Source organism: Patella vulgata, chromosome 8 (genome assembly GCF_932274485.2).
Source record: "Patella vulgata chromosome 8, xgPatVulg1.2, whole genome shotgun sequence".
In the NCBI taxonomy this organism is placed as follows: domain Eukaryota; kingdom Metazoa; phylum Mollusca; class Gastropoda; family Patellidae; genus Patella; species Patella vulgata.
The window spans coordinates 40,590,747-40,606,376 of record NC_065886.2 but is presented as its reverse complement, the minus strand read 5'-3'; the positions used below and the strand labels follow the sequence as shown (position 1 = coordinate 40,606,376).

The 15,630-nt window shown below is 35.4% G+C and overlaps 1 protein-coding gene across 2 annotated transcripts; it reads left to right on the top strand.

Moving 5' to 3' along the window:
* The first annotated feature begins 2,839 nt into the window (after positions 1-2,839).
* On the top strand, positions 2,840-15,015 carry LOC126829825 (L-aminoadipate-semialdehyde dehydrogenase-phosphopantetheinyl transferase). 2 transcript variants are annotated; one of them, XM_050559973.1, is made up of 6 exons: positions 2,840-2,959; positions 4,582-4,735; positions 7,546-7,771; positions 9,086-9,207; positions 9,809-10,042; positions 11,099-15,015. In XM_050559973.1, the coding sequence occupies exons 1-6, from the start codon at positions 2,928-2,930 to the stop codon at positions 11,237-11,239; spliced, it is 909 nt and encodes a 302-aa protein (XP_050415930.1). In that variant the 5' UTR covers positions 2,840-2,927; the 3' UTR covers positions 11,240-15,015. The 2 variants fall into 2 exon arrangements, with proteins under 2 accessions (XP_050415930.1, XP_050415929.1); XM_050559972.2 differs by lacking the exon at positions 2,840-2,959 and adding an exon at positions 3,134-3,366.
* Positions 15,016-15,630: the final 615 nt, after the last annotated feature.

Below are 15,630 nucleotides of genomic sequence, written 5' to 3'. Positions count from 1 at the left end.
CTCTCTGTTGATTAATTTGAATTCTGTTGATGATGCCAAGGCAAAAGAATAATTAAATGGAGTTATCTAAATAATACAATCACATAAGTCTTATCTAATTTAATATTATTGCAGAGAAAGTAATAAAATATACTTATCTTTTTGTCTTTAACTAGGTTCTGTGAAAATAATGCACAGTTGTATACCACTGCAATGTCTTCAGTTTCTTGTTAATGCTAACTTCTATTAAGTTGTATATATTACACTGAATTTTAGAATTTAAAATTCAGCCAATGACCAAACAGATTTCAAGATAGTAAATTGGCTGTTAATTATGCTTTGTTGAAAGGTTTGCACGGTTGACCTATAACTGGCTTCAACAAATTGTATAACTTGACAGAATCTGCTATAGTAATTAAAATCTAGCTACTTTGTAGGATGATACCTAACACTCCGACTGTGTTCAAATAAACTTTGTCTTTATTTCATTGAATTCTTTTAAAAATAATTTATTTTTGCTTTTAAGATTCACATTTACTGGCCTTTATTTTGAAGGTCGGGGTGAGGTGATTCCATTCATATTATATACAGTACATTAAAAAAAATATTAATAAAACTAATATAGAACACTGCAGGACCTCAGCACCCAGGAAAATTCTGCTGGAAACTAGAAGTCATATTCTAAGCCAAAATTTATTGGATTGATATTTTGAGTTCGATGTGGGCCATATCTCTGGCCCAAACATGGCAAGCTTCTCGCATAATATTATTTTTTCAAATGTTTGGAATATAAAACTTATTAAAACAAAAAATTTAAAACCCTTTAACAAACTGACAAGATATTCTTAGATAACAACAGTTACAAAAATAAGTTTTATTCATCAGTAGTGAGCCAATAGTTGCCAAGTGTTACCCTGACTATGGCCCACATGTGGCAACATCTGGCAGGATGTGGGCCACATCCAGCCTGATGTTGCCACATGTGGGCCATAGTAGGGCCAAAGCTGAGTGGCTGTCTGGGTAGTCATGTATGAATTGTCTCCCTTAAATCTGTAGCCGTGATGTTTTATATATTATCATTTCCTTGAACTTATATCTATGGTGTCGTGCATGAAGCATATTTTTGTGGGGTACCAGATAAGCCTATAGCTACTGTCTACTGGGCTTAATATTTGAAGGAGCTTCAAATATTGTTGTTACTTGTGAATTGCTAGATATTGTTGAGATTACATGTGGCGATAGTATATACCCTCTGCCCTCCCACCCCGTGTCGTACGACTAAATAACTGAAATAAAAGAAGACATTCATTAATCTGTCTCAGTTAAATGGCAACAATTTCCACAATGCATTTAAGGCATCCTTAATATGACTGTTTGTGACATCACTAAAATGGAGACAGACATTAAATCAACTTATTTCACACATGTCCAGACGTTTGAGATTAAGTTACAGGCGGCTCAGTCCTAATTAAATGACATCTCTGCGATAACAATGAAATATATTTAATATATTTAAATTATGTAACGAACCAGTCAAATGTAACTGGTTTCAAATTAATTTGTGTCTCAAACCATCTATGGTGCGGTTACCTAGACTATGACACTTTACGTGACTGTAATATGGTAATAGTAAGTAAGTAAGTATTTTTTTTTTTATTGTTGAAAGTTACGCAACTTATAGCAAACACAATGAATGAATAAATATATACAATGTATTTATTAATCACAGCACTTCTATGGAAAGCAGTTACTGTATTTTTAAACGGGGCTTCGCTTCTATCATGGTTCTTTTCGTTTCCGAGTATAATACCCGAAAACGAAGGGTTGCCATTATTTTATTTACTGAATATAGTTTAAAAAAACAATTGAAAATTCGGAATAATTATGCCCGTCTTATAATGTGCTTACACGGACACTTTAAATAATTTGAATTGTAGTTAATTTTTGAGTTTTGATTTGGATAACGCCAATTTTGAGTCGTTTAGTTTTTAAATTACAACAAGTCCACGGTATTGGTTACAAATTTACATCCGTAAAATAAAATAGAAAAAAAAAAACCAGGGATAATATACACGATCTTATCGTTTTCTTTTTTGGTGGGGGTGGGGGTGGGTGGGTGTGGAGGGGGGTATTATTCCAAAAAGTCATCGACATAGAAAGATAGGTATAGACAAGCATATATATAGTGTACACAGCATGGGCCTTTTCAAATATTAAATGATTTCATAAAAAAATTGAAAAAATTATGTATTATGGATATTATGATTGAAATTGTGACAAAAATTAACGGACCTAATAATCGCCGACATGGGAGTTTGTTTTGCTTTGGGGGATCACGTGGCCAAGTGGGTAAGACGCTATGGCTCACTAGCCTGGAGGTCGGGTGTTCGATCCCTGCATTGGCCGAGAAAGTTCATCCAGATTTTCCGGCGTGGTTCTCACTTGTCAGTGATGCAGGACGGAGGGCCTGACAAGAACAGCTGTCTAGTCGTTCGGATGGGACGAAAAACCGAGGTCCCGTGTACACATTGGCGTGCACGTAAAAGATCCCTTGACAGTTGGAATTCGATATAAGAGTATCCGTATAGTGCCGCTGTCCGGGCAAAATTTCCCTCATAGCACATTGTATGGCGTATGCCCGTCTTCATTAGCACAGTGTGTGTGTCGGGGGGGGGGGGGGTCAATAACGCCCAGAGTATGGCAAAGGGTCACCGACAAGGAATGATGTGTTATATTAATATCGGCGATTAATGGGACCATGATCTGGTTGGCCACAGTGATAGTCCGGGTGACAGAAAGCTGCCAGTAACAGGCTAGGGCATTGATTGGTTTATAATCCGGATATATAGTAACGGAAGTAGAATGTGGTCTAAAGTAAAAGTAGATCAGACATCAGCTGGTTAGAAATTTGAGTAAAAATGTGTTATGTGTTGAATTTATAATGCAAAATGGCTAATACAGACGACAGTAATATGTTCAGGTACTGCACGAGGCTTTCCTATAAAAATTGATAAAAATCTTTACATTATGGTACTGCGTTTTGAAGAAATAATGTTGTTATTTACTTAAATAATGTGGACCCCCAGCAGTCCAGGGCACTCGGCTATTTTTAGCCTTTTCAGGTTATTTTTTTGCTGTGTCAATATTGACTTTATGACAGTGCTGGGATTTGTAATCCTCTGCCATATGCAAATAAATCCTAGTTTATGGATATATATACATGTTTATATATAGCTTAGTTTGCATTGTTTTTGGTAGAATTCAATAGGATTTGGCAAAGGCAGCAGCTAAATTACACATTCTTCACAACCTAACTTTTAAGTTTAAATACAGGTCTACTGTAAATATGGAATCAGAGTTGTGCTCAAAAGTTTCCCAGTGTAAAAGGTAAAATAGTCTTCTTAACATTGAACATGTACTATGTTTATGGATTTAGACAAGCCATTTTTTGTCATATATTCTAGTTGCAGTCTGTCCTGATAATGAAGGGGCTAATTATTGCAGGTTTTGATCTCGAGACAGCTGCCTATTCAATCTAATTATACTTAAGAAACTGAAGAAAAATTTGACGGAATATGAATTTATGCTAGCTGTCGAACTTTGTTCTATGTTGCGCAAGTCACACGAAAAAGCTCAAGATTGAATAAATGATTTCAAATATAGTATAGGCCTATTATAAACAAAAAGGTCCACACATATACATGTAATATTATATAGCCTAGGCCTACTTGTGGTTAATATAGACTTCTAATCTCCTGGCCATCATCCAATCTATAGCTTATTCTATAAATTTCATGTTGTTTGTTGTTGATATAAATCATGGGTGAAAGGGTCAGAAGACTCAAGTTATTAGTTAGGCTAAAACACTAGAATTTATGTGTTTGATATAATGACAAGGTCAGTAAGATGTCAGACTCACCATATTTATTATATACAACTATATATAATTGCTATAATACCAGGATCATGTCTACTGATAAACATTGCCTGTATTACGCAACACAGCCTACATGGGGCAGGAAAATATGACAATGCTTTAAAATATGAACATGTTAGTAAGACATAGAAACACTGGTATACCTGGGCTAGGCCTATCGTATAGTTCTCACCATCCTTATAACCATAACATATTTCTACCCATAAAGGTGGATTGGATGGCCGAATGGTTAGCATGTGCGCTTTATATCATGAGATCTGTCACTGAGTCAACTGGCATGGTTTAGATTCCCTGGTTGTACGTGACAAGGAGTAGGGTCGCGCCGGTCGCCTGTCCAATCTTGTGGGTTTTCTCTGGATTCTCTGGTTTCCTCCAACTGCTAAAGACCCCTACGTGCAAGCGAATTATTGAAATAAAATTGAACTGTGAGTTAGTCCCTAAATAAACTAGTTTGTGTTGAGTGGACATTAAACCCCAAATCTCTCTCTCTCTCTATCCATAAACATCAGGTTCAAGATGTTGCTCATTGCTGATAGCATTCACATGGAATTTATAAAATATTTCTGCACATTCACCAACTTTTCAACAATGCATGGAATAGAAGTGAAATTACTGCCTTAAATTTGTTCATTCATTCTCATTTTAATTATTATGTAATGTTTCAGATCACTTTCACGTAAAAGTTTACGTTTAGCAGTAAAATCACAAGCCTGGGAACCTACACAATCAGAATGGATGTTAGCTGCTCAATGTGTCCAGACAGAAGAAAAAACTCGAATAGGGAAATTTGTTTTTCAAAAAGATTCTAAATCAGCTATGGTAGGATTTTTCACACTTTAAAACTATCATAATTTCCTGTACGTAATTTAACTCAGAAATTACTGCCATGTTGACATGGAAATTTGATTATTTTAATTACTGTACATGTCGTGTTTTAAATCAAGTATATTGTCGTCGCCCCTGTCCGTCCGTCCACAATTTGTTTCTGGACTCTCTACAGGTCACAATTCTTGTCCGATTTTGACGAAACTTGAAATATAGGTTTATCCCCAAAAAATCTCGGCTGCTTTCGATATTGGCATGTATCGGATCGAAACTTCATGGATTATGGCCCCTGTTTGTACGAAAAATCACGTTTTTAGCTTGTTGACCCTATAGAGGTCACAATTTTTATCTGATTTTGTTGAAACTTGAAATCTAAGTTGATAATCCAAAGATGTCGGTTCCTTTCGATATTCGCGCATATCGGACCGTAACTTCCTGAATTATGGCCCTGATTGTACCAAAAATCGCGTTTTTAGCTTGTGGACCCTATAGAGGTCATAATTTTTATCCGATTTGAAAAAAAGTATTATTATATCACCGTTGCACCCTAAGGATGGCTGAGTTCGAATTTCGTGAAAATCGGCCCAAAATTGACAGACAAAATGGCCGCCGTTCGTTCTCAAATAGCGTAAAAGTATGGTATATCAAGGTTGTGGACCCTATAGAGGTCACAATTTTTAGCCGATTTTTTTGAAACTTGAAATGTAAGTTTATAACCCAAAGATCTTGGTTCCTTTCGATATTCGCGCATATCGGACCGTAACTTCCTGAATTACGGCCCCTGATTGTACCAAAAATCGCGTTTTTAGCTTGTGGACCCTATAGAGGTCATAATTTTTGTCCGATTTAAAAAAACGTATTATTATATCACCGTTACACCCTAAGGATGGCTGAGTTCGAATTTCGTGAAAATCGGCCCAAAATTGACAGACAAAATGGCCGCCGTTCGTTCTCAAATAGCGTAAAAGTATGGTATATCAAGGTTGTGGACCCTATAGAGGTCACAATTTTTATCCGATTTTTTTTAAACTTGAAATGTAAGTTTATAACCCAAAGATCTTGGTTCCTTTCGATATTCACGCATATCGGACCGTAACTTCCTGAATTATGGCCCCTGATTGTACGAAAAATCGCGTTTTTTTAGCTTGTGGACCCTATAGAGGTCATAATTTTTATCCGATTTAAAAAAACCGTATTATTATATCACCGTTACACCCTAAGGACGGCTGAGTTCGAATTTCGTGAAAATCGACCCAAAATTGACAGACAAAATGTCCGCCGTTCGTTCTCAAATAGCGTAAAAATAAGGTATATCAAGGTTGTGGACACTATAGAGGTCACAATTTTTATCCGATTTTGTTGAAACTTGAAATGTAAGTTTATAACCCAAAGATTTCGGTTCCTTTCGATATTTGCGCATACCGGACCTTAACTTCCTGAATTATGGCCCTTGATTGTAGGAAAAATCACTTTCTTGTTAGCTTGTTCTCTATCCATCTCTCGAAAATGTGGGCGTATCCTGCCTGGCAGCCGCTGGTTCAATTTTGATGAAACTTGAAATGCATGTTTTTAACTTAAAGATCTTGGCTCCTTTCGATATTGTCGCATATCGGATCTTAACTTCCTGAATTATGGCCCCTGATTATATGAAAAATTGCCTTTTTTAGCTTGTGGTCCCTCTGAAGGTCACAGTCATTATCTGATTTTAAAAATCGTTAGAATATATCACTGTTACACCATAATAAAGGTTGAGATCAAATTTCCTATAAATCAAACCAAAACTGCCGGACAAAATGGCCGCCGCTTGTACACGAAGGGTGTAAAAATATGGTATATCAAGGTTGTGGACCATGTAGAGGTCACAATTTTAATCCGATTTTGATGAAACTTGAAATGCATGTTTATAACCCAAAGATCTTGGTTCCTTTCGATATTTGTGCATATCGAATTGTAACTTCATGAATTATGGCCCTTGATTGTAGGAAAAATCACTTTCTTTGTAGCTTGTTCTCTATCCATCTCTCGAAAATGTGGGCGTAACCTGCCTGGCAGCCGCTGGTATTTATTTATGTTGATATATGCTTGATAACAACTTGCAAAGTCTTGTTGAAACATTGCAGCCATAGTAGGCCTAATTGTTATCCATAGATAGTGTTTTATTAGATTATGTTCCAATTATTAAATGCCATTCAAAGAATATGGTTTCCCCTGTAAGGTTTCAGGATGGATGACAAGGCAAGGAAAAGTATCTCGCCATTCAGATGATATACCAAAAACAAGGTCCTGTGCATACCATTGGCAGCACCTTAAAAATCCCCTGACAGTTGGAAATTGAAATAAGAGTAGGCCATAGCAACACTTTCAGGACAAAATTTTCCTCATAGCCCACTGTATGCAATATACCATCCTTGGTATCATCTGTGGTCTCATTCCCTTCTACTCCACTATACCCTTGGTTTAAGATGAGAGTTACTTCCCTTCACCAAACACCTTTGTATTTAACAATTTTTTTGATTGGTCAATAAAAATAGCACAGTCATCAAGGGCAGATAATTTGAATATATCTCTCCAGCATGGATGAACCTAGAGGTTAGTGGAGTGGAACGGAATGAGACCATTAGGGATAAGGAGGATGGTCATATACCTGTCTGAATTAGCCCAGTTGATGCAGAAAAGTAGGACAATAAACCCCCCTTTTATTTCATTTGTCTCAGTTATTGAGTTAATATCCCTTTGGATACTACATTTCTAAAAAACAAAATGATTTCTTGTGTTTTTACCTGATGCGATCTTATTTTTTTCAGATTGGTAGATTATTGATACGAGCAGCATCTGCCCACATGTTAAATATAGCCTACCCAGATATCAAACTCACTCGTACAGAACGAGGCAAACCTCAGATACTCAATACATTACCTGCAGATTATCAACATTATAGTTTTAATATATCACACCAAGAAGACTTTGTCGTTTTAGCAGCTGAGAAAGAGAGAGATGTTGGAGTCGATGTTATGAATTCTATATCACAAAGTAAGTTCATCAGGTCTGATTTTTGTTGTACAGACAAAAGCCCCTTAAATATCCATAACAATAAACTACTATCTCTTCCATAACCATTTTCAATGGCATTTAACTTTTACATTTTTTGTAATTTGTGCTCTAAACTTCATAAGTATGTAGCGCTGATGTATAAGATCAAATGAAAATCCATACATCATTTAGAATTTGCCCTTCCCGAGAAATAAGCAATTTTGTTGGGTCACTTTTTACGTTTTTATGCCCCTAACAGAATAAAATTTGCACTATTTTAAGCCAACTACGACTTTTCATTATATGTGACCTATTGGTCTCCAAATATGACGTCATTTTGACAAAACTGAAATTTTGAACCTTTATTAAACAAACTTTTATTTCAAATTGATCTATTTCTTTACTTACTTGAATCTTAAATATTTTATTCTGTTCATTAAATAGCCTAAATCAGTCAAACATATAGATATCAAAAGATAGTTTAGAACTCCAGCTAACTTTTTGCTCAATTTATTTATGGTGATTTTGAAATAAACAATATTTTAACCTTTTAAATCAAACAATTTTTCTAAAGAATGTTATTCGTTACCATTTAAGAATATTGTTTACTAACTTCCTTTGACTACTGTACTAGTGTGTAGATAGATATGATTAGGCAGATATCACAAAATAGTTTTTCTAACTCTATCCATTGCCGAGAAATGGCTGATTTTGCATCAGTCACATTGTAAGGTTTTCACAAGTCAATATGTCTTGATAAATGGTTATATCACATCTATTTTTAACACATGTATCATGCTCATATGGAAATCTTTTAAACTGATTTATTATTTGTGTAGTGAATTTTGTACAGCATCTTATAATTTTATGACTTTACAGCAGTTTCACATAACGGTATTCATTTTTTTAGATTTAGGTACTCAAGAATTTTTTAGATTTGGGCACACAAGGAAATTGTAATAGAACAGAAAAAAAAAAAAATCTTAGAAAATATAACCCCTTATTGTTATCTATAATTACAAGATGAAAACCATGTGATATATCAAGGAATGAATCAAACAATTATTTAGTTATTTTGAGAATCAGAATACAGTGAAATATAAATGATATAAAAGTTTTAAAAAAAAAGAGATTGCTTATATATACCCGTATAATAAAAGTACAGATAGCCGTATAATCTTTCAGAAATGGCCCCAAAATTTTCCGGGGAAGAACCCCTCTTACCCTGCTCGAGGCTCTGCAGTCAGTCACACCTGAACCAATTTAGTTTTATATTTACAGAAATCAAAATTTCATATTTATATTTAATTTCAGGAGGAGATTCTATGCCAAAGTTTTTTAGTTTAATGAAACGCCATTTAACAGATCGTGAATGGACAACAGTGACATCACAGCCATCAGAACGAGAACAGATGAAAATGTTTTACAGACATTGGGTATATCGCTAATATTCAAGTGCAATAACTTATTATAGTGGTTGTATGACTAGGACATAAAGAGTCTAGAATATCACTAAGTTGGGGGAGGGGGGGGGGGGAATGGTTAGCGTGCGCTGTATCATAAGGTCTGTCATTGAGACAACTGACAAGGTTTCGATTCCCCACTTGTACGTGACAAGGAGCAGGGTCGCTTGTCCAACCTCGTGGGTTTTTTCTAGGTCCTCTGGTGTCTCACACAGATAAAGACACCTACATGCAACCGAATTATTGAAATAAAATTGAACCATGTGTTAGTCCCGAAATGACCTAGTTTGTGTCGAGTGAAGGTTAAATCCCATTTCTCTCTCTCTCTAAGGTCAAAAAATACATAGCTCCTCTGTAATAATTTTTTTCCACCTCTTTGCAAGGAAAAGCATTGGGACTCAAAACAGAGTTACACCATGTACTCATTTATGTACACGCAAAGAGCAATTTATAGTTGGCATTTGTTGAGAGTATGCCACAACATCGCTGTTCATGAAAATACTTCCTAACAGCAGGAACTGTAAAACTCATTTAGTTTCACACATTCTTATTTCTTTATTTTCTTTCCATTTAGTGTTTAAAAGAAAGTGTTGTGAAGACATTGGGTATAGGAATTGGATATGAATTTGGAAAATTAGATTTTCGCATACAGACTACTGATTTACAACCCAATCACATCGTTCAAGACACTACCGTTCATATAGAAGGTAAACTGGACACTGATTGGTCATTTGAAGAAACTATGTTAGAAGATCATTGTGCGGTTGTTGCCATTAGAAACCAACAAAATAACAACCAATCAAAGGAGGTTTGTTTGTCTATTTTATGCTTAAAGATTTTTAGATACATCGAATTATTGTCCTTACAGGAAGTAATTAAATGAAATGGGGTTTAACATCCTACTGTTCTGCTCCAAACTGGGCTAATGAAGTAGGGCATATGCCATACAGTGTGCTATGAGGGAAATTTTGCCCAAACAGCGGCACTATGGCCTACTCTTATATCAAATTCCAACTGTCAAGGGATCTTTTACGTGCACGCCAATGTGTACACGGGACTTCAGTTTTTCATCCCATCCGAACAACTAGATAGCTGTCCTTGTCAGGCCCTCCGTCCTGCATCACTGACAAGGGGAAACCATGCCCGAAAATCTGGACGAACTTTCTCGGCCAATCCAGGGATCAAACACCCGACCTCCAGGCTAGCGAGCCAGCGTCTTATCCACTTAGCCACCGTGACCCCTTACAGGAAGTAATACAACATGAGTGTTGAGTAATTAAATCATTAGTACGTAAATATAAATGTTTAAATTTTTATTCGGTATTCATAGTCTACGTCACCAAGACATCATTACATAAAACATAATTGTAGCTGAAGTCTTTTAAAGGGGATAAAAGCTGACGACTTCTGGTGACCTAATTCTGGCATCTTATTAACCCTGATTGAAAATGTCCGATGAGAAAAATTTTAAATCGGCATCTCTGAATGTTAAAACGACTTATTTTGTTGCACCAACACAGGTGATGAAGAGGGCACATACAATGCAGCAGTGTGTTGTGAGAGAAAGGTGTCCCAAATAGCAGCGATTCTGCCAACTCCGTACTCTTCATGGAATTTCAACTGTCAAGGGATTTTATATAATTAATTGCTTTAAAGAAAATTATGTACACAGGTAGACCTCACTCAATTTTTCAACCCATCCAAATGACTAGATACCTTGTCTTCACCACTACTGACAATGGGAAACCAGACTGGACAAGTGTTAATTGTTAAACCTTATTGTGTGTAAGTTTCTTATTGCCGTCACACTATTTTTTAGTTCTATGTACAGATATTATAATTATATATCAATGTTTACTTTCAGACTAACAGTCGTAACTCATTCCACTTATGTTCTGTTCCTGAGCTACTCACATGTTGTGTTCCTCTGGCTGGTAGCTCTCCAGATCTGGAATATTGGAAAACATTTTCAGCTAAATTAGAAAAACCAGTTCGGATGTCGTGAGTTAGGTCAACAAATGTTTGAGAATAAAGAACTACGGTACCATTTGATGTCAGGCATAGCAGCAGCATCTTTTGTAGCTTATTGAAAACTTGTTTCACTCAGATATACTAGATTAGAGAACTTACTTTACTAAACTTACACATTTACTAATCCTTCTACAGATTTTATTTTTTTAAAAATGACATACAAAGTGATCTTTGAACCTTTGAGACATTTAACAAACTACAATATATATACCTAATATATTACATTTATAAGCATGCTGATGCCGCCTGTTGTGAAAACCGCTTGTAGTGGGATCCTATGATACCAATATTTATTTACAAGCCTGCAAATAAGGCACCTATCACAGAGATTTTCAAACTTAGATTCAGATTTTGTCAGACACAATCCCTTTAATGTCTGTCATTTTGTCTGGCACCGATTTGTCTATTTGCAGTGTTTTTAATGATATTTATATAATATGAGGGCTGGCTGAAAAGTTCTGATTATGAAAAGGATAGATCAATTGGGTTGAAACAAACATTTGCCATCAATCATTGAATGAATCATACGAAGTGCAACTGTAGTTTTATTATTGTCTTTGTATCAGATCATCTTGTGAACCTACCCATTTTAATCTCCAGAAATGGCCAGAACAGGCAAAAGGACAGTCATCAAGTACCTTTTCCACAATAAAGAAGTGGGCTGTGGAATTTAAGGGTGGCAGAGAAAGCCTTGAGAATGACCCGCGTCCTGGAAGGCCATCGACAGCAGCCATTCAAGAAACATTACCCGGGTGCATAACATGGCTGAACGACGATTGACCACTTCGTTTGTTCGTTCCCTGAGCTTTTCTTACACTTCCACCGTGTTTGATATAGTACACTTTGAACATATTGCCAGTGTTGTAGGCATCTCTCATGAGAGGGTTGAGTACATTATCGCCAACGAGTTAGGAAGATGTCAAAGCCCTTGACTGCAGATCAGAAACTTGAAGCAGATCATTTTTCTAGTTATGATTAAGTCATGTCAGCTGTGAACGATTGTTTTTAGGACAGCTGAAGAAAATGTTTTCCTGACCGATATCCAGGCCTTGCAACATCATTGGCAAAAATGTGTACACCTCAAAGGGGACTATGTAGAAAAAAATGAAACCATCGACTTTGTACAAGACTTTTATAATTATAACTTTTTAGCCAGCCCTTGTACCTGTCTTATTTACTAGAGCTGTTATATTTGCCAAGGTATAGGCGCTGTCAAATAAAATTGACATACACAAATGGTCATATCAATATTTTCATTTTTTTGTACATTTATATGAAATCACATCTTCTACCATTAACGAATAACATAACATTGATCAGTGTAAAATATTGGAGACTTTTTAAGTCTTAAAGCATTTATTTGGTGTATCAGACAGTCGAATTCTAAAATACGATTAACAAAATTCTAAAATGCATTATATTTCCCTAAAAATATATTGTAATATGCAGCTTAATATATATGCTAGCTTGTATCACATCAATACACCGCCCAAATATTTAACCATGTGAATAAATGGTATGTAAATTGTCCTTCGAAAATTGTAGAAAAAAATGGCATTGAATCTTCTGTGATATAATAGGTGAAGATTTTCAGAAATGGGTTACTATTGTTAAACTCTATATTTTTAGAAATGAAATGGGGTTTAACGTCCTACTGTTTTGCATCGGCAGGGCTAATGAAAGCAGATTAAATTTTTAGCTATACCCTTTATAACATTGATCTATAAATTTTATCTTGATTGATTATCAAGATTAACTGTTCCATAGTTGAATTTTATTTAGCGTTTTTATGTTCGGCAATCACACTTCCTCGCCACGATCCACCGCCACATGTACCAGCATGAACTTGTGACTGTTTTAGGCCATGAATCGTTTCAATTTAGGCCCTTGACGAAGCAGGGTGTATCACCTAGTATGGAATACAATCACTGGTTTGTTATACATATAGCACAACATTTTAACAAGTGTGCTTGAAAATGATAATAGAACACTTCTTGAAGAGATGTGCTATATATATGTGTGATTGTATTCCATATAAATTGTGTTATGTTTTCACAGTATATTTGTTATGGTGATTGCTAAATATACACGTAAAGCTCAATGTTTCCACAAGTGTGCTTGAAAATGATAATATAACACTTCTTGAAGAGGTATGCTATACATGTGTGATTGTATTCCATATAAATTATGTTATATTTTCACAGTATATTTGTAATTGCTATACAAACAGTAAATAGGCGATGAGTTTTAGTGGAACAAAAAGCAACATAGTCATCATTGAGAAAGTTTATTATATGGAGAACAAACAGATGACAGTCATCAACAATTAATGTAATTTATATGATACTTATGGGAAAGGTTACAGAAGGCAACAGACAAAAAAATGCTGTCTTTTCAACATCACACATGCAGCTTAAAGTCTCTGTCTGTCATTTGTTTTTTTCAGATAATCTCAAATTTTTCACGGTTTAATCCATGCTAAAATGTACTCAAATTGTTTATTTAATATTTAAAGATACATTCCCACATGCAAACTGGGTGATTTGATGATATTTTTAAACTAAAACCATATTCAAACTAATTAATTTATCATAATTTTGCTTCAAATCTTTCTCAAAACATTGTAATTGTCAGGGAATATCCCTGCTATAAAAAATCGACCAAAAGAGATCATGTTTGTGTCACATGACTAAGCGGTCTTGGTATCTAGTAACGGATGCGAAGCCGGAGAGTTCATTGCATATACAAGACGATGTTGTCTTTAATCGCTGACTATTTATTATAAATATCGAAGCGCCATAAATTCTCATATTATCTACTGCCCAAGTTTTTTCCCGTGTTTTTTATCTCAGAAACTGTTGTATCATCAAGTTTATCAACATATACATCAAGCGCTCACTAACGCTGGGGGATTATACAATCTTGCATGCAACCTATGATGTTACTAATCGTCCGGTTGCCGGTTAGAGAAACCCTTACATTTTTGTCCTGAATGTGCTCCATGTGTGTTTTTCAGGGAATCCAGTATTTTTCTAGTAAGATTGGATGTTTCGACTTTCCATATATACCAAAATTGCCATACTTTTATTGGAAATAACCACCCAATAAATACTTTTCTGGAAAAGTATCTTTAATTAAAGAACAAAAACCCAACAAATATATCAGAAGTAGACAAATGTTGGCTTGTATTGATTGTATTTTATATTTGCCGAATGTTGACAAATGTTCAATTCATCATATTATTGTAAATATTGAACCATTTTTGGACTGATATCATTTTTGGATATCCAACTTTCAAAATCCCTCAAATGAGGTTAGAGACTTAAACTTATTACCATAAAGTTATTAAAGAAATGTACAACAGTTCCTATAAAAGGTTGCTAATATAAGATAATAGAGGACAGATATAACTTATTACCGTAAAGTTATTAAAGAAATGTATAACAGTTCCTATAGAAGATTGCTAATATAAGATAATAGAGGACAGATATAAGTTTTAGTAAAATTAGTTCCAATGATTGTATATATAAAATTTTATAATTTAGATGTGTTTATTTTCATATATAAATATATTATACATTGAATAACACAATTAAATTGTCAATGCATAGAAGAGGAAAGCATAATGTGGGAATAAAATTCTCTGAAAGATAACGAATGTAGGCTACCTTTTTTATTTGTTTTTACCATGTGGTGCTAGCGCAGAGTCTTAATGGCTGCTCGCTTTTAGGGCCAGGAAGCCACAGTGGCTCAGTGAGCAAGATGTAGACCAGCCAACCTGGAGGTTCTATTTTTGATCCTGGTGTTGACCCAGAAAATTGATCAGGTGTATCCGATGTATTTCCCCCGTTGTCAGTAGTGAAGGACAGAGGCCTGGCAAGGGACAATGACGTAGAGTCATTCCGATGGGCTGAAAAAACGAGGTCCCGTGTACATATTGGCATGTGCGTAAAAGAACCTCGGCAGTTAGAATTTGATATAATAGTAGGATGTAGTGCTGATGCCCAGGCATAATTTCCCTTCAAGCACACTGAATGGTGTAAGCCCGTCTTCATTAGCTCAGAGTAGGACGTTAAACCCCATTTCAATTCTTTTAGCGCCAACTGCTCATGACTTTAATCATGAGTCTCTAATTTACTGTGATAACCAGGCAGATTCTAGTTAAGAGTTTACCGTGGACCTCACACATGTAACGGCATGAATAAAGGGAAATTTTCTAACAGTCCACTTCTCCTGTATGACCCAATCTAACTATAGGTCATCAGTCCAATCAAATTCATAACCTTTAAGTGTCATTTAGCCATTGAAAGACACATTAACAGAACGCAATTTTTATGGGAAACAATCACTGGTTTTGTTCTAAAA